Source organism: Cyprinus carpio, chromosome A16 (assembly GCF_018340385.1).
Source record: "Cyprinus carpio isolate SPL01 chromosome A16, ASM1834038v1, whole genome shotgun sequence".
NCBI classification, from domain to species: Eukaryota; Metazoa; Chordata; class Actinopteri; order Cypriniformes; family Cyprinidae; genus Cyprinus; species Cyprinus carpio.
Window position 1 is genome coordinate 18,228,654 of NC_056587.1, and position 18,614 is coordinate 18,247,267.

General features: G+C 37.6%; 1 protein-coding gene across 1 annotated transcript in view; it reads right to left on the reverse strand.

Moving 5' to 3' along the window:
- Positions 1–3,870: 3,870 nt before the first annotated feature.
- LOC109071293 (zinc finger protein ZFPM2-like) overlaps positions 3,871–18,614 on the reverse strand; it is a 145,476-nt gene continuing 130,732 nt past the window's right edge. Inside the window, exons 7-9 of the mRNA XM_042773085.1 lie at positions 8,776–8,982; positions 7,741–7,965; positions 3,871–7,366 (exon numbers count right to left, since the gene is read on the reverse strand). Coding sequence (XP_042629019.1) covers positions 4,893–7,366; positions 7,741–7,965; positions 8,776–8,982 — 2,906 coding nt within the window. The 3' untranslated portion in view covers positions 3,871–4,892. The remainder of the gene's footprint in view (positions 7,367–7,740; positions 7,966–8,775; positions 8,983–18,614) is intronic.

Below are 18,614 nucleotides of genomic sequence, written 5' to 3' on the forward strand. Positions count from 1 at the left end.
TCTGCCAACAGTTTCTGACTGTAAATTTCTGAAAGTCTTTCATCTCTATGGTTGAACTCATCATAACTCGTCAAACTGCACTGCAGTTTATATCTTACATGCTCAATTTATTGGTTTATACCTACCAAAACAAAAGAATATATGAATGATTACTGCTCATCAAGACTAAATTTATTTGATCAAAAATACAGTAACAACAGTAAAATAGCTTTTTTTTCTATTTTGATAGATTTAAAAATGTATTTTATTCCTGTGATGCAAAGCTCTTGAATGGTAATGTATAACCTACTGACTGTTTGCACTTTTGTCTTATTTACAATATACAGAATGGTCTTTAAAATGACACCTTTTTGCTTTCACTAAATTAATTTAAATGAAGCTGTGACATACATTTTTAAAAGCAGAAATATGATCTCTCTTAACTAATTTGACTGCATGCATAATTCTAATAATTGCAAAATGCAGTATTTCATGTCAACATCACATCATGTAATTCAGGTATTTCCGGCCTGATATCAAATCTGGTATTGCTCATAGTGACTGGTCAGTGCATGTTCAAACTACAAATCACATGATTTAAAGAAATAAAGGAAAAGGTGCTGGCAGTGCATTCACATAGGACTTCTTTACATAAGAACACAGACAATCAAATAGCAATTAGCGGCTGCAAAGAGCTTTCATGTTTAACTGAGAGGAATCGCAGCTCTTGAAATGCCTGTCGACATTTAATTTGACAGCTCTTTCTCTCAGAATGACGGATTGTTCTTCATGACAGGATCTGCTCCCCTCGTGCTGTTGACTCAAGTGTTGACTTGACGCTTTCAAGTGTGTGTGTCTGAGGTCACCGAGTGTTTTACATCTGCATGTATATTACAATGACCAAAGAGTGAAAATTAAACATTGGAACAACTCACGTCTCTTGCCCGCTGTCGTGGCATATATATACAGTAATATATGTCTATGTAAATACATTTGTCTCAGCTATTAAGTGAAGAAGAAATCAATATAGAAATCAATGCTTATTTTGATTTTTTGTGATTGTGATTCTCCTGTCAGAAATATCTGCTGTGTAACCCTGCCTTTCTTTTAGTTTTCCAATAGTTTGATAAATGTCTGTACTCAGTGGCACCAAAAAAACATACATTTGTTTTTTTTTAAAAAGGAAGGAAAAGAAAAGAAATACTGTTCAAAATGAGGATTGGTCACTTTCATTAGTGAAATATGTTCATAGTTATTGTGATGATCTACACCTGTTAATTACTCTGATAGGACACCTGCGTGAATTAAAATTTATTGCAGTAATTTTTAGTTTGTAATGTAATGCAAAAGAACTGAATATTTTTTAAGTGTGATTTAAGTGTTACAATACTTTTAAAACCACTATATAATATGCATTGCAAAGGCATTGCACAGGGTTATTATAGTTATTCAAATCTATTGCTATTAATTAAATGTATTAATTGAAATGAAATAATTATTTCAATTTTATTTTATTAAAAAAAATTGTTTTATTTCAACTAGCTGCCAAGGCAGCATTTCTCATTTTCTTTTAGATAATATTGATGTACTAAAATAACTAAAACTGAAATAAAAAATATAAAAACTATATAGACAAAAAAGGCAAAAACTTATATATATTTTCATTTTATTTTAAAATAAAATTAAAATATATAAGAAACAAAAAAGCAATAAAAATGGACAAAAACAGAGATGTAAAACTAACGAAAATTACAATTAAAACAGGAAATATAAAAATTGGACTGCAACAATAACAATGTTTATTATTATTATAAATTGTGCTTACATTTCTAAAAACCAATACGTAGAATTGATTTTCAATTATTGTTTAAGGATTTTTGAAACTATAAAAAATATTACAGAGCTCTAGACTGCTACCATGTTTTGAGAATATGCAAGTTAAATTTTGACGTGGTCGCATTTGTACGAGAGCGTCGTCACGCACTCAGTCGGTGTCTGCGCAGCTGCACTTGCATTATCATCCACGTACACACGTATGGTGCACTGATGAAACGCACAAATTATGACTTAAGGAAATGTAGGTATTAAGTCGAGATGACGTGACCACAGGTGAGGACAGGGAGGAGCCGAGTGCACTACTTGGATGCTTTCATTTTGGATTTCGTGATCTTGGTGTCACGTTTTACAAGAAAATATAAAGACTAAAATGAATGCTTGAAAGATTGATTCATTATTATTCTTAATGAAAAGCACAACTTCAATAAAACAGTACAATGTTAAAGTAGCATATACAACATTTATTGACAAAAACTAACATGTTCACCTTCTCTGGTCCAAGAAGTGGTCTTTTAATTTGCTTTTACATTTTGCTTGAAAACCAAATCATTCGTCTGCTATTGTCTCCTCGTCATTTTTGCCACTCGCACTAAAGCACCTCTCTCACTCTGTTCAGAGGTCAATTGCATAAAAATCAAAACTATATTAAGACAAAACTATATTGTGACTCACAAACTAGTTTGACCAACTAGCAGTTAGCCAAGGGATAAAAAGAAGCAACCAAATCGTGCTGGTGCAACCAACTGAGAAAGTTTGTTGTACCAGCGTGACCAGTGGGAAGAATCTAGTGTGAAGTATGAATTGCCTTCATTTACACTGCTGTTTGAATGTCCTTGACTTTTTCAGGGAGATCTCCAGATATAAGCTTCTTTCTAGCAAGACATCTGTGCATGTGATCACTGGGGAATCCTTTGATGATCAGCTTCCTTCAGATCTCAACCAAGTGAGTGTCTTTCACAGTCCCACTTTCTGCCTTCACTTCAGAACTTTAGTTAGTTTTAATCAGAGGCAAATCCTTTGCTGAAGGTCTCATTAACTGTCATCTCTCTACGTCAGGTGGTTGCTGAACTTCAGAGGAAGTTTTTGGAGCGCTCTTATCCCAATGCCAATCACATTCAGATTCGTGGGGCGGATCATCACATGATCTACAAAAATCCATCCTCGCTTATCAAACATGTGCATTAGCTTGTGTCACAAAGGCAGTCCAACCAACAGACGCAGTGAGATGCTTCAGAAAATTCGGCCTCTCTAATAACAACAGATCAATAACTGCTACTTCCCTGCAGCTGTCACATACTCTTTTCAGTGATGCAAGAGGCCAAATGACAGCAACATATTACTGTTACAAAGGAAACAGAAATCTGGGTAGTTTGTTGATGAATTGTACATTTTGGTTATCTGCTGAAGACATTATTTAACTGCATGTAACTGTACATTTTTCTGGTCAAAATGACCTTTTATTTATTGCAATTAAATTGAATTTGAATCGAATGAAACCTGTCAAGAAGTCATATTTGTCAGTCACATTTCACTCATATTTAAGATTTCTTACGAACAACACTTAATTAGAGGCCAAAAAGGTGCAAAAAAAATTACAAATAAAAAAATAAAAAAAATTCCTGTCATAACAGATATTAGTTGACCTGATTATTTTATTTTAATTTAGAATTTTTTTTTTTTTTGTAAGAAATCTACCATTGAATGTGCAAGCTCCTCTCCTTGTTGAACTTATGAACAAAAGTATGTACTAACAGCAGTATTTGGTGTGGACATTTTATGTTTTGCTGTTTTTGCCATATATATAAAAAAAAAAAATATATATATATATATATATATATATATATATATATATATATATATATATAATCTATATATATATATATATAGCTTTAAAAAAACTAGGACTTTTTTTTTTTTTTTAAATAAATTGTTTTGGTAAAAAAAAAAATACCTAAAACTCGCTATACATACACACACACACGTACATTCCCCCTTTTGATGAGACATGGAAATGTTTTCATTAGACATCCTGAAAGAAGACAATAACATGGTCTGTTTATCCTGAGGATTGAAGTTTAATTGACACCACATCAAAATAAAAATTTCCAACAGATCTGGAATTTTATTCCATCCATATACATGCATAGCAACAACATTTTTAAGAAATAGTTTTCTTACATAAGGACATTGGAATGATCATTTTTACAGTATTCCCTTGCCTTATCCCACCAATCAATAATCACCATTGATAACCCTGCTTTTTGTACAATTTTTTTTTCAGAAGTAAGTAATAGCTGCTCTTTCCCCTTTATAATACTGCTTTCCATAATGTTCCCACCCTCCTTTTTTTTCCTTAAGGTTTTTTTTTTATTTTTATTTTTTACAAAGTATTGCGCTGAGAGCAAATTTTTAAAAAGGGAGAAGGTGGTGAATCAGCAAACAGAAATACAAGTACTATACAAGAATGCTGCCATCCTCATTTAAACATCCACTTCAGAGTCGAAGAAAAGACAGACAAACAGCAACATATATATGCAAAGCCATGTGTACAGTATATGCCAAAACATGAGCTGCAGCGTTGTGCCTGGTTATCCCTCCAAAATGTTTTAAGGCTGAAGTCAAGAGAATCATACTGCAAGTGACATTTTGACATATACAAAAACTGTACCAGCAAATACACAAGTGCTCCAGTAGCTATTGTTGGGTCTAAAACGCATTTCAGTTTTGTATCCTGTGCTTATTGTCTCCTTGAACCTAACATACATTGTAAACAATATGTCTGCTACACAAGAATGACTATACATTAACATTACAAACAACTCTGATATAAACTTTCTTTGAATTTAAATTAAGAGCACTACTGCTATTAATACTGATTGTGAAATAAATAAAAGGTGAAAGTGGCACCAATATTACACTTGGATTTTTTTTTCATCATTTTGCATTAAGTCTTCAAAATAACGAAAGAAGAAGCCTCTCTTGATTGTCCAAAAGCAGTATACAAAACTGCATGATGCACTATTTCAGACACAACCGTGTACCAAAAAAAAAACAAGGTGAGGGGAGTAGAGCGAATTTCATTTCACGTGCTCGGCGGCATGTGACGAGCAGTAAAACTTCTTATGAGTGATAAAGTTTGACAAGTTATTGAACTGGATGTCACAGAGGCGGCAATACTTCCCACTGCCTGCTGGTGGCGCCGAACCATTTACGCCTTTTCCGGCAGGTGCGGATTCCTCCATGGGTGATTTAGAAGTGGGCGATACATTCTCGTTTGGGTCGGGAGGGTTCTCGGCTCCCCACGTGGGGGATGTTTGTTCCTCTGGTAATGAGGTGTTGTGAGGCTGATTCTCTTGCTGGGGAGTTGCTGGTGTCTGGTGATCCTCTTTATGACCACCGTTGACAATCACCATGCCCCTGTTTTTGGGCAGTAGAGGCAGCGGCTCCTTGCTGGGATGGAGACAGCCATTGGCCGCAGGTGGTTCTGTGCCCGTCTCACCTGCGCCATTGCTGCTTTGCTCCTGTTCGGCTACCTCACCCTGCATAACGAGACACCCTGCCATGTAGTCGCCAGTTTTTATCCCGAAATATGGCGATATTTGCTCTGTACCTTTCACTTTCTTTATTGCTCCAGGATAGAGACAGTGAGGCAAAAACATGTTCTTGTTCTCATCTTTCGAAGTAATGAGCGGTGCATCACCGAAAGCTTTTAGATCCGGCGCCGGCCCGAGGTGTGGTGGGAACATGCCTCCGTTTTGCACCATCAACTTGTTGCCACCGTTTTTCTCACATTTCACAGAACTCTTGTCATAGATGTCATCCGAATTATTGCCTTCACTCTTCACACCCGGGAACACTGGCTGCTCCAGACTGCTGATCTCACCATGCTGAGCAGCTGTGACAGGGCAAAAGTTCTGTTTATGGGCTAGGTAATTCTCCACTTTGTTAAAACTGATCTTGCACACGGTACATTCGTGATAGTCCAAGAGTCTTTTGGGGGAGTTGCACGACTTGTCAGGGAGAGGTGAGCACTTTTTGCTGAGATCTATCGGAGCATCTAGTTCCTGTGGGTCTGCAATAGTGTTACCTTTGGGGGCAAGGATAGGCTTGGAGACAGTAAGAGAAGCATCTAAGTGTTTTGGGACAAGGCTTGGAAAGATGTCACATCGTGGATGGAATCGGTCAGCCAGACTTTCTACCGTTTCCTGGGATGTACAGGGATTTCCTAGAGTGGGCATACCTAAGAATCCCGGCTGTGGCCCCATGGGCTGCCGCTGCTCTTGGTCAGGTAGACACATCTCGTACATCTTTCTCCGCTTGCGTGTTCTCATGGTCCGCTGCATGGCGGGCACCTTTGTGGACATGCGTTTCATGGGTGGGTCATGGCGAGTGGCGCAGTAGTACTGCTTATGAACCATGTACGTTTCATGCCGGCTGAAGGTGATGTTGCACGCTTCACAGGTGGTCTTGTTTGGGTCGTTGTCACCATCCACCAAAGACGTGCTGGGACTCTTCACCTCAGGCTGTTTTCCACCAAGCCTTTCCTCAACTCCTGTTGGTGTAGTAACCTTCTTTACTTGCCCAGGAAGGTCTTTTTCAGGTACTTTCCCACCAGCATTCATAATATCCAAAACTGACGAATTCAAGCAAGCTGTTGTCACAAGATGACTGTCAGTCTCGGATGGAAGGCATCCAGGAAGCATACCGACTGAAGTGTGGCCACTGTTTGGACTTATGGCATCGGACACCTTGTCCGGAACACTCGAAAAATCTGGAGACTTTGCCATGTGCTGCCAGCGACTGTTGCAGTAGTGCTTCTTGTGAACTAAGTAGTTATCTAGATTATTGAAGGTGATGTTGCATTCAAAGCAGGTCGCTCCTTTGGGCATGAGAGGACTGTAGATGACAGGAGGGTAGCTGTTCCCTCCATGGCGTAGCCTGCGATGCACCAGCTCTGACATTTTTGCTAGAATCTCAGATGCTTGTGGTACCACAGAAATGTCCTGGGAGAAAGCAAACTGTGACAAGAATGGACCCATGGGGAAGGTTGGTCCCATGTTGTGCTGGACCGGTGAGGAAGCTAGCCGTGGACTAGAGGGTTCTGACTTGATTCTGGTGTAAGAGAAACTAGCCTTACTTCCTGGGTGACTTTCTCCCTTCTGCAGTCCTAGTATAGTTTTTTTCTCAGGTCTTTCGAGTTCTCCATCAGGACTGTTGGCCTTATTAGGTGTGCTCTTGGGACTTTGCATAACCACATCCTTCCTGCCTGACAGTTCTGCTCGTACTGCTTGTAGGCTTTCTTCTCCGCCTCTTGGGGAGTTCTCGCTGTCGCTCTCCCTGTGAATCTTCCCAGTGTGTCCGTGTAAGTCTTGATGCTGCAGCAGTTCCCTATGGTTCTGGAAGCTGATGTGGCAGTGATTGCATCTGAAGGCTGCCTGTGACAGGTGTGAAAGGATGTGGTGCTGGAATGTAAGGAGTGAATCTGCTGTGAAGTTACAGATTGTGCATTTCAAGCTGGTGCCAGGGGGAAGAGACTCCTCCATTTTGACACCTGTGAGAAAAAAAAAGACATTTGTTTTTGTTAATCTTGCATTTCCACTAATTTTACACTGAGTCTGCTTGTAGCATTTCGGATGTCTATTTCCTGGACACATTTTACTGCCTGATGGTGATTATTTGATCAGTGATTATTTGCTAAAACTTATTTCTTGTACTTATATACATAGAATTTCAGTTAATTTTAATATTAACAATGGTAGACGTTTGGCTAGACTGAACAGCCAAACAGTGAAATAAAATTAAGACGGGAATAAATATTTTTATAAATGTATCTTTAATATGCATTTGTTATATATGTTTTTATTTATTTTGATCAAATACTTAATTTGCAAATGCGCAAATGTACTAATGGTACAGGATACTCACTACTGTGTGAGCTTAAGTGCATCTCCAGAGCACGAGGGTTGCTGAAGCTCTTGTTGCATTGTGGGAAAGGGCAGATACTGGAAGTTTGGTGGGAATTGCTGTCAGTCTCTTCAGAGACGTTATCAGGGTCCCTCTGCCGCCCACTGCAGTAATACATCAGGTGGGCCTGAAGGTTCCTCTCACTCCTGTACCATATCCCACATGCTTTACAGGGGAATATGTCCTCTGAAACACAGAGACAAGCACATGAAGGCAAAACTACTGTACAAACACTGCTCCAACAGTTTTGCTGAGTTTAACTCAGATAAAGTGTTTAATTTGACACATTTAGTTTTTTTTTCAGTAGTATTTTGAATGAAATTGCATCATGAATGCATTTCTTTACAACTCTATTACCTATAGGGGATATATCAGAAGGGGCATTAAGAGTGTTTGGGACATCTGAATGATCAGTTCACATGCACAGCTCAAATAAAAGTTTTAAATGACTGCTCTGATGTTGCATGGCAACAGAGATGATTCCAGTAGGCTTGTGCCCTTTCCTCAAGGGCAAATGAAAACGTTGCACCATCTGCTAACAGCATCTTCTGTGTCAAGCTGAACTCTAGACTTCCCTGATAAAGTCAACAAACAAAGCATTTGGCAAATGGCTCAAATTTTCCAATTACAAGGTTGGTCAGAGTCCAGATATGTTTACTGTACCCCTTAACTGAAGGGCAGAACATCACATCCCCCAAGAAGATGTTAATCTGTGAATAACTACAGCATACTCTGTTTTCATTGTAATACATGTGTGTGTGTGTAACATGTTCTGAACTGGCTCAAATGATTGGTCGGAGAGCTCAACGGTGCAGCCACAGGAACAGGTGAGACCCCATATGCAGCAATATTGTGGCCAAGTTTTACAGCGAGACTCAACCGTATGGCTTCATTGTAAAAGTATGTTGACAGTTATTAGTTTTGATTTGCTGCATGCATGTTTATTATGCCTATGGATAGTTATTAAGTTTGTGTGTACACAGAAGCAGAGCTTACTGTTGACTATAGCTGTTGGTAATATGGAGGCCATGGCAGCTTGCTGGGGCAGGAGCTGGATGGTGTCCAGAAGACGTGCTGGGTACATGCCCTCACCGAGAGACATGTGACTGACCGCCTGCAATCGAGAGTCAAAGTCCACTGCGAATGCCACCAGCTCTTCACCTTCCATCATGTTCTTGGTCGTGGTGCACCACAACTGACCACCTGTATGACAGAAGAAACCACACATTAACACTGCTGCATTTAGACACTTAGGGTTAAAATGTATGCAAAAGTTTCACATGTAAAAACTGATTTAAATATGTATTAGTTTGACCTTTTTTATGATGCATTTAAATTAAGTAAAAAAAAAAAATTCTTTAAAGGTGAAGTGTGTAATTTTATGTTAATGAAATTCATATTAATATACTCATCCCCTTTTGTCTTAATATTCAGAGAAAACTATACAAGCAAATAATTTGCAGTATAGAAAAAAATAAAAAAAAAACTACGCAAGTCTGAGATTTTTTTTTTTTTTTCGCTGGACCATCAGTTCAGATTTCTACTTGACCTGCCAATGTTTTTTAACTCAACACATTTTTTTTTTTAATACATTTTAATATACACTATACCATTCAAATGTTTGGGGCCAGTAATATATATTTTTAAATTAATACTTATTTAGCAAGGATGCAAAGACTTTTACAATGTTATCAAATATATATTTCAAATAAATGTTGTTATTTTTATGTTTATATTATGGTAATAATATGACCAACACAAGAAATAAATAACATTTTAAAATATATTAAAATAGAAAATATTAAAAAGTAATATTTCACAGAATTCCAGTTTTTTTTTTTTTTTTTAATCAAATAAATGCAACCTTGGTGATAATAAGAGACTTTTTTCAAAAACATTAAAAATCTTACCGACCCCAAATTTTTGACCTTTGGTCTGTCATATTATATTTAAAATCATAATTAGTAGTCTAGAATAATTTTATTTTATAGTTTTTGCATGTACCATTTATTATTAAAACAAATGCCGAGTTTACTGGAAAGAACAGCCATAAATTCATACAAAAATGGTAAAACACTTGTCGAACAAATGGAATTTGGGAAGTATTCCGGAAACCTGTTTGAAAACAAAACACTCTCTTTGCAATTTGCCTGGTGATGTTACACACTTCATCTTTTATTAATCATGTTGCTCTAAAGGGATGGTCTGTCTTTACGGTCTACTGAACATCTAACATTCCAAGTTCAGATCAAACACTCTGCTTGAGCATTTTGAATACATTCAGAAAAGACAGAAGAAAAGAAAAAAAAGGAGGGAGGGGGGGTTAGATGGAAAGTCAGTGGAAGGGTTTAAGCTCAGATTGCATTTATCTTTGCACACGGAAGGATTTCAGCCGCACTTCATTTGCCATTCAAGAGATTAATGTTTTAAATATGACTAGTTACAGAAAAATCTGGCTTCCGAGATAACAACAAACTATGATACGCAGATGCTAAATGGCAGAATTAGAACATTGTTTCAGTAGGGAAGCTGAACAATTAATTAAAGCTCTCTGTTAGAGATGTGCAAACACACTGACGGAGCTTCAGAGAGGAAGATGAGCTGCACTTTCAGAGAAACTGTTGGGAAGGTAAGGAGAGAAACAGGAAGGGAATGTAATTCCTGAAAAAGGTCACATTTACAAACATGAGTCATTTGACTCACCGACTATTCAACTACTTTTCTGAACAACTAGTTGTCTAATAAAAAGAAGCAGTTGTGCAAATGCTAATCAGCACACATTTAAGGAGAAATCTGAGGATGAAATCATTAAATAATCAAAGTAATACTCTATTTTCAAGCGGTGACCAAAAGTAAAAGACATACAGTCAGATCAAATATATAAAAAGAAAGTTAGAGATTAAAATGGTTTTCTAATACAGGCACTGACTGCGAAGCTTCTCTGTGCTGAAAAAGCGTGACTGCTGCCTGAAAGAGCAGCTTATCAACGTGTGAATCTGCAGCAGGGAGACACACTCTTCAAACGGGTCCTCTTCATCAGCGGGATCCTGTCACACACCACACACTGCCTGGAGAGGCTCTCTCGATCCTTATCTCCTAATTAAAATAACAAAAACCGCCATCGCCATCAGCGCAGATCAAAACTGTCACCTGTAACAGCAGAAGGGCGCAAGTCACCTCTGCCTGCTCACGAGTACTGCAGGAAGTTACATGAAGAACTTATTACTTACATGTACACTAGAAAAAGAGGCAGAAATGTGATGTACAAAGGGCACCACAATCGCTGCTGCATTGTGGGATGGCCCGTGAGTTGTGGCGTCAAAACAGATCACTGGCAAACATTGAGACTGCACAGAAATAAGGTGTAATAAAAATCAAAACAATAGAAGTGTTGCTGTCATGTCCTTCTCCAATCTTGCAAGTTTACGGTTTACAGAAGTGGTTTTCTACTCTTTTTGCTTCAGGTTCTAGAATCTACACTGGACATCAAGTGGTGATCCAACACATCACATTCAGTATCATACAAGTGTTATTTTAGTATTATTCATATAATATTGCAGTATTTAGTAATATTGGAAATTAACTTTTAATTTTATATTTAAAGTTTTCATTTTAAAATTAATTTTGTTATGTGCTTTTCTCATTTATATTAGTTTTTTTTTATATATTTGTATTAGGCTGTCTTTTTTTTTTTTTTTATTTTTTACTCCAGTTTACTTTTAGTAATTAGTACTCCAATTTCACCTTATTTTAAGTTAGTTGCCAAACCAAAATCTAGAATTTTCATTTATGATTTTTTACAGTTTCATCAAAAAAAAAAACAATAAAAACATAGTATCATATAAAATAAGAATATGCTTAAATAATTGAGAATTAATAAAGTCAACAAATATCAGCAAATCCTAAATTATTGTCATGACTTTTTTAAAGGGGTCATGAACTGAGAAATCAAAATTCCCTTGATCTTTTAACATGTGAGAGGTCATTGTACTATAAAAAACATCCTGTGAGATTCAGAACTCAAAACATTCTCATTAGTCTAAAATTAGCCTATATTGAAGTCAATCTGTCAAATCGACAGCTTGTGGAATGTGCCACTTTATGACGTTATAGTGTGGCTAAACCACGCCTCCGCAGAAGAAGATCAACGGCTGCTTCTACATCACTGCCTGTTTAGCTAACACAAAAAATCAAATGATAAAGATGCTCTGAAGAAAACAAGTCTTTGCATTGCCTTCTTTCTGATCCCAACATTAGTAAAGAGTGGATGAACTTTATTTTTAAGATCCAGACTGCATCAGTAAGAACTAGGACCTTTGTTCATTCATTTTTATCGTGGATTCATTTACATACAAGGCACAATTCAATGCTGGATTTTCAGAAAGACTGAAAATAAAAGATGATGATGTGCCAACTATATTGGATCTGACAGTAATGTGTGAGGAACTGTTTTTATTATGTGCTCACTATTTCTTTGTCTGTTATTACAGATCGTAAACAACTACCATATATGTAAATTAAAACTAAATCACATAAATAAAAACCTATAAAACATGTAGACTGTCAAACACATGCAACTGTTAGCCAATAGCAGTGGGCGTTTACACATTTAAACAAAGCGATCTGATGAGGGGGTCAAAACAGGACTGAAAATAGCCTATTATTTCTAAATTATGTTTTTGATGTTAAAATCTTGATAATATTATAAGTGGACCTCAGAGAGCTGTACAAAATAATAAAAAAGGCAGTTCATGACCCCTTTAAAATGCATAAAGAAATACAGAATTAATTTCTAATAAATCAGAACATGCAACCTACCAGTTAAAAAATACAGCTGCCAGTTATCATCTTGGAAAGAAAGATGCATTTTTAATCAGATTTATTAAAACATTTGTAACTTTTGTCAGTATAGTAAAAAAGAGAAAAAAATGCATGATGTTACCATCCATCACACTGGAAATGACAGTTCAACTTGAGCTCTTTGCATTGTGGGATACACGGACTGTTTACTGTATACTGCACATTTTATTTTTGGCAAATGCAGCAGAAAATTAGCATAGAGTGCATGGTCTTCTAAATACTGCAGAACAAATAAGAGTAATATGCCAATATTCTATGTCAACCGAAAGCTAACTTCATGCAGCGGTGAACAAAAGGCTGACTCAAACCCTTCGCAGGTATGGACGGTCAGGCCAGCCTCTTTGAAATTAAATTAGTGTAGAAACATTTCCAACCGGTTCGCCTCCTCAACTCAAGGTGCTCGCAGGGTTAAAGAGTCAAACTTAAAGAAACATCCACAGTTCAGATGGAGACTTCCTGTCTGTGCCATTGCAAGTTCACACACTGAAATACACAGGTCGATGGACGGCCCTAAAGTGAGAGTGCACACGCAGGAGACACGGGACCCTGGCTGAAAAGCGTAGCCAGCGCGGTGCTGCTTTCGCCTGTGAGCTGTCTGCAGCAGAAGGCCTTTGTGCTGTGGCCAATGCAGTCGCACTGAAGCCTATTGTCTCTGTCCTCCTGCAGCACACCTGATAAAAGAATAAAGAACTATGACATATTCCAAAAACAATGGAGGAATTAAGGACACACAATAAGCCAGCTGCTTCATTAAAACAATCAAAACCCGGTATCCTGTACACAGTCCAGATAACTTAAAAAAAGGTTCTTTTCATACAATCTCATGCTATATAATCCACTAGTGCAGGCTTGTCCTCACAGCCTAAACTCCCCCCTTTTTTCACATTAATGATGCTTTTAAACACTTACTTAAAGATGTTCAAATAAAGGAATTACAGGAGGGTTCAGCATTATGCAATTACATGTGTAAGTCTGTGCCGTTCTAATCAAACGCACCAGGATGAGCCGCAGACTGAAGCCCTCAGAGGCGCCTAACGCAGGGCATGAGCACTTTGAATGATCACTTTAAAAGATCGACCATGTTGTAAAAGCACAAAACAAGCCTGTCTAGCTCTCATTTGCTTTCTCTTTCTGTCTTTTTGTGGCAAAAGCTGACAGAAGGGTTGGCTAATGAACTGGCCGGAGCACAGCTACTCAAATGTTTGCATGTGTAAACAGTGAAAGACTTTAATAGTTTGTTGTAAAATTCATAGTTAAACACATCCGTGTTTGTTTCTCCCATCTGTCCAGAAAAACGGCTGCATCAGAGGCCGTAACGGCAGTGTGGAGCACAAACCTTAACACTATGCAATAATTGACACTGGGACAAAAGAAGGCAAACGCATCCTTTATATTTTGTGTCAATAAAGGTGTATTTGATGTTTAAAATGTATGTCATCCTTCCAGGAAATTTGGGCGGCTTTACCTTGAGACATTCAGTAATTCATTCACTACATGCAAAGCACCCCCCCCACACAAAAAAACAGGGATAATAATAATAATAATAATAATAATAATAATAATAATAATAATAATAATAACAACAATACAAGCATAAGTAAAAAACAGTTCTTAAATGGTGGGTCTCTACCCAAACATTGGTTGCAGGCTGTTCAGATTGGACAGTAGAGGAATGCCAATGCTAAATGCCAATTAAATCATTGCCCAAAATATTTTAATTATTTATTAAAAGGAAAAATGCTACTCAAAACAACAGTTTTTCTTTCTTAAATCATGAAAGTCATTTATTTATCACATGCAATAATTTCTAATTCAATCAATTCCCAATGAATAAATCAATTCCCTCCCTACATTCTTTCTAGTTGACTAATGTGTTTCACTTGGAAATACATTCCGATTATGGAAGTAAAATGGGTTGCATTTCATGCTGGCTTAACCCCCCACCCACCCCTTAAAAAACCTTGCCTGGTTAAGACTCATACAGCATTAAAATATTGCACTAATTTTGAACTTCATGTGAATGCACACCTACAGATTGAACCTCAGTTATTGTAAGAAAAAAAAAAAAACCATACAGCAAGTCTCAAAAGAGTCTTGCTACTGATAAGCCATCAGACTGATACGTTCCGTCTCAATGTCAACGATCAATGTGTATGGCCATAAGGGGGCACTGTTCCCATACTGTAATACAGATCTGACCTATCAGAGCTCTCTCTGCTCATCCCAAAACCACACTAGACCAGTCTCAGTTACACAGCTACTTGTCCCCTCCATGTTTCCCTGAAAAGACAGGTTTTTGTAAGCATTTCAACCATGTCTTATAGTGACTGTTTTGCAGTATTTTCAGAAGCATACATGACTGACACCATGAGAATTATTGTACACATGCTTGCATTCTTTGCAGATGGGATGCACATTTATGAAAGAGAGTAAATCAAATGAAAGTAGCCGTATTAGCACATAAAGTATAAATTATATGCATTATAATAATGTAATGCAGTATAGTACTGTGTAGTGTAGTACAGTACACTGCTATGTTGTGTGAAATGCAGTACAGTACAGACTATGGCAGAGTACAGTCATGAGTATCTGCAATGACAGAACAAAATAAATTTGAAATTTCTTTTCAACATTACAAATTCCATCTCAAAACATTAGGTTTCTAGCTCTGATCAGATACAGAAATGTATTTATAATACTGAATGATTTATAATAGTAAAAATTTGATGTTTATTTAATGATTAAAAGCTGATTTTGACAAATCCCTTCAGAAGTACTTTTCATTTGCATATTTGAGAATCACACTGACAAAAGCTTTCATTTACTGTGTTTACAGCAACAGCTGTGATGAGAATTAGCATTAAAAACACATCCGCTCATCAGTTTAACGTCAAGCCCAAACTCTGTTTACACATCACACGAATGTTGCAAAAACATTTATGGATGAAAAGCAAGCATCACACAGCAGAAAATAAATATATTTGGCCTGAAATTACACATTTTTTTGTACATGCATCATTATGAAAAAAATTATAGAATTTGATCTAGTTTTTCATTAATTAGCTCACTCATCATGAAAAATCTTGTTAATACACTGAATGCAGATTTGAACTACTAAGAGTAAAAGAGAGCGTTAAGCAAACATTCTCACCGAGAGCAGTGCTCACTTCGTCAGGTTACTGCGTATTGGTTGCGGCTAGTCGACATGTGTTTACTGCGGCCCCCGCTGGGAGGGACACACACATGCCACCCGTCTTGACCATCAGTGTTAATGGGACGTCACGCCTTCGTGGCAGCGGGGAGCGGTAGTGTTGAGCTGTGCAGCAGACCCCCAGCTGTGGTCAGTGGCCCGCGTCCCCTTCCCAGCATGCTCCATGCTGGGGAGCAGGTGAACGGCCGGGCTCCAGCGGGACCGCTCTCTTCCAACATGGCTCCATCCCCGTGCCACATGGGCCCGTGGACGCTTGCCCTCATGCAAATGCACGGCCTGGAAAAATGGCTCCTTCTCCTCTTTGGAAACCTCGACTCAGCCGTCTGGCAGTGGCATTTTTTCATGGGAGATTGAGCCAGATTGATGCACCTGTCAACCATTTTGGAAGATGACGGATCGCTACGACATGAACAAATCACAGGAGGAGAGCTGACAAAGATGTCTCACAGTGGAAGTGCATTCTGGGAAAAGAGCCATTTGAGGATAAGGTGTATCTTTTTTTATAATAATACAGTAAGCCAGGGTTTCCCAAATGGGGGTTTGCATACCCCTGGGGGTTCATGAGGAAACTGCAGGGGGTTTGTGTGTTGATGAAAATCTAATAATGAATTATATCCAAATCAAAATTAAAATAAATAAATGGGCTTGTCCGATAATCGTGAAATAGGTTAGTGCAATTATCAAACAAAAGGCCATAATTTAATTAAATAACTGTATAGATGCTCTGCTTGTTTTAAGAGAAATGTGGCAGCCATTTAAAAGCACAAGGATTTAAAATGTTTAAAGGTCGAGGGTTTGTAAGACATAGTTTAAGATATTAATGTATAACTTGTAGTGTAAAATAAGATTGCCATTATAATTATCAAATATTAATTTGTGTAATGATATAATATAATTGTAAGTGTAATTTACAGTAATACATTTCTGGCTTAATTTCTGTAATTTGAATTAAAACAATAATTATTAATAATTTATTATTATTTATTATTATTAATAAATTATTCAATTTGATTGGGTTCCCAAGCAAATAATTATAATAATAATACAAATATGAATATTAAACCAAAAAAATAAAATAGTAATAATTATTATTTTTGCAACTGTGTTTCAAAAATTTAAATAAAAAAAAATTAAAAATTTTATGAACCCAATCAAATTCATCTGTTTATAATGCTAATGGCGTAAGAAGACATCATTTTTGCAACTGTGTTTCGTAATGCTAATGGCATAAGACATCACCTACAATCCTTCCTGAAAAACCTGAACTCCTGCAGCACAACCCTTCTGTAATTCCACAATTGCACAAAGCACGAGCTAATTACGCCCGCCGTCGCTTCGAGCGTCTGAAATAAACAGTCAGTGGCTAAAGGATCTAATTGCGTTTGTCTGCTGGTGCGAAGGGAGGACACTGCTGCCCTTGCACAGTGCCATGCTGTCATCCTGGCACAGCCCGTCCACTGCCCCAGGTACTGCCACACGGCCATCTGGAGCTGACATCTGCCTCTCTATTGATCATAAGGGTTTAGCACTTGATCAAACAGACTGCGACAGGAAATTGCTCTTTTCCCCACAGTAAAGGTGGGCGGCAGGCACGAGGGTAATAGAGTGGAACAGATTCACTGGGTCTCGCCGCAGCACACACCAGCCCTGGCATCCACAGCAAATGTGGAACAGGCACTGGTGGGAACGCTGTGCCAGGGTGTGCCCACTTCAGCTGGTGTGTGTGTGTGTGGCAAGACAGCCATCCCAGGAGAAGAAATAAAGCGGTAAAAGCACTGTTTTGAAAAAGAAAATCCTTCCCGCTGATGTCTACAGCATCATTAAAATCATTCTCGATATGCGTTGAAAGGTTTCACTTTGCAGCATGCTTTGGAAAATGACACAAAATGGCAAAAGTTTGGAAAGGTGTCAAAAACAAACCCAAATATATCCCAAAATATTTACAGGGATAAATGCGGCAGATGGGGAACGTTCTGCTTTTTCAGACGCAAACATACTCCGTAGCTCAGGATATGCTGAATACAGGAACATTTTAATGAGAGCAAAACATCTGCTAAACTCCTCATGCTAGTCAAGTGAACCACTTCTACAAAACACTCAACAATTCATAACATTTATACAAATTTAAAACTTTGAGTTACAGAAAACACAATGTTTAATATGTTTATATTGTTATGAAAATAAATGAAATATAAACTGACTTAATTTGCTTTATATAGAGCAAATAAAGACAATTTAATTAATTATAAAATTGTCTTTATTTGCTTTATATACCATGGCTCCAATTATTTGGACATTTCAGACATGCGTAAAAATGGCTAAATCATTGCATTATATAATCATTGCCAAAATGACAATAATATAAAATGCATGGTGCATTTGCAGCTATGCGTCAGTGTAAAACAGATATTTTACATTTCATATGTTCACAACACACTTTACCCCTTTATACATGTGCTGACGTCACATTTTCCCCAGCCAGCAGAAACAGCAGACATGTGTAATTCAGCTCATGTTAAGTTTGTTATTCACTCCTCCCTCCCTGCCCCTCATTTCTCCTTCCCGCCGCTGATTAAACCTGCGACCGCTCCCTGTCTCACATTTCCATTCAATCTCAGGGCACCAAAAGCCAGATGCACAAGGTGCTTCCACTTTTGCTGCTTTGCAAAGCAATAGAGAGAGACAGAAAGAGAGAGAGATTCCTGTAGCCCAAGGAAGAACAAGTTGAAAGTGCGAAGGAGGAGGAAAAAAATATGACCAGGGG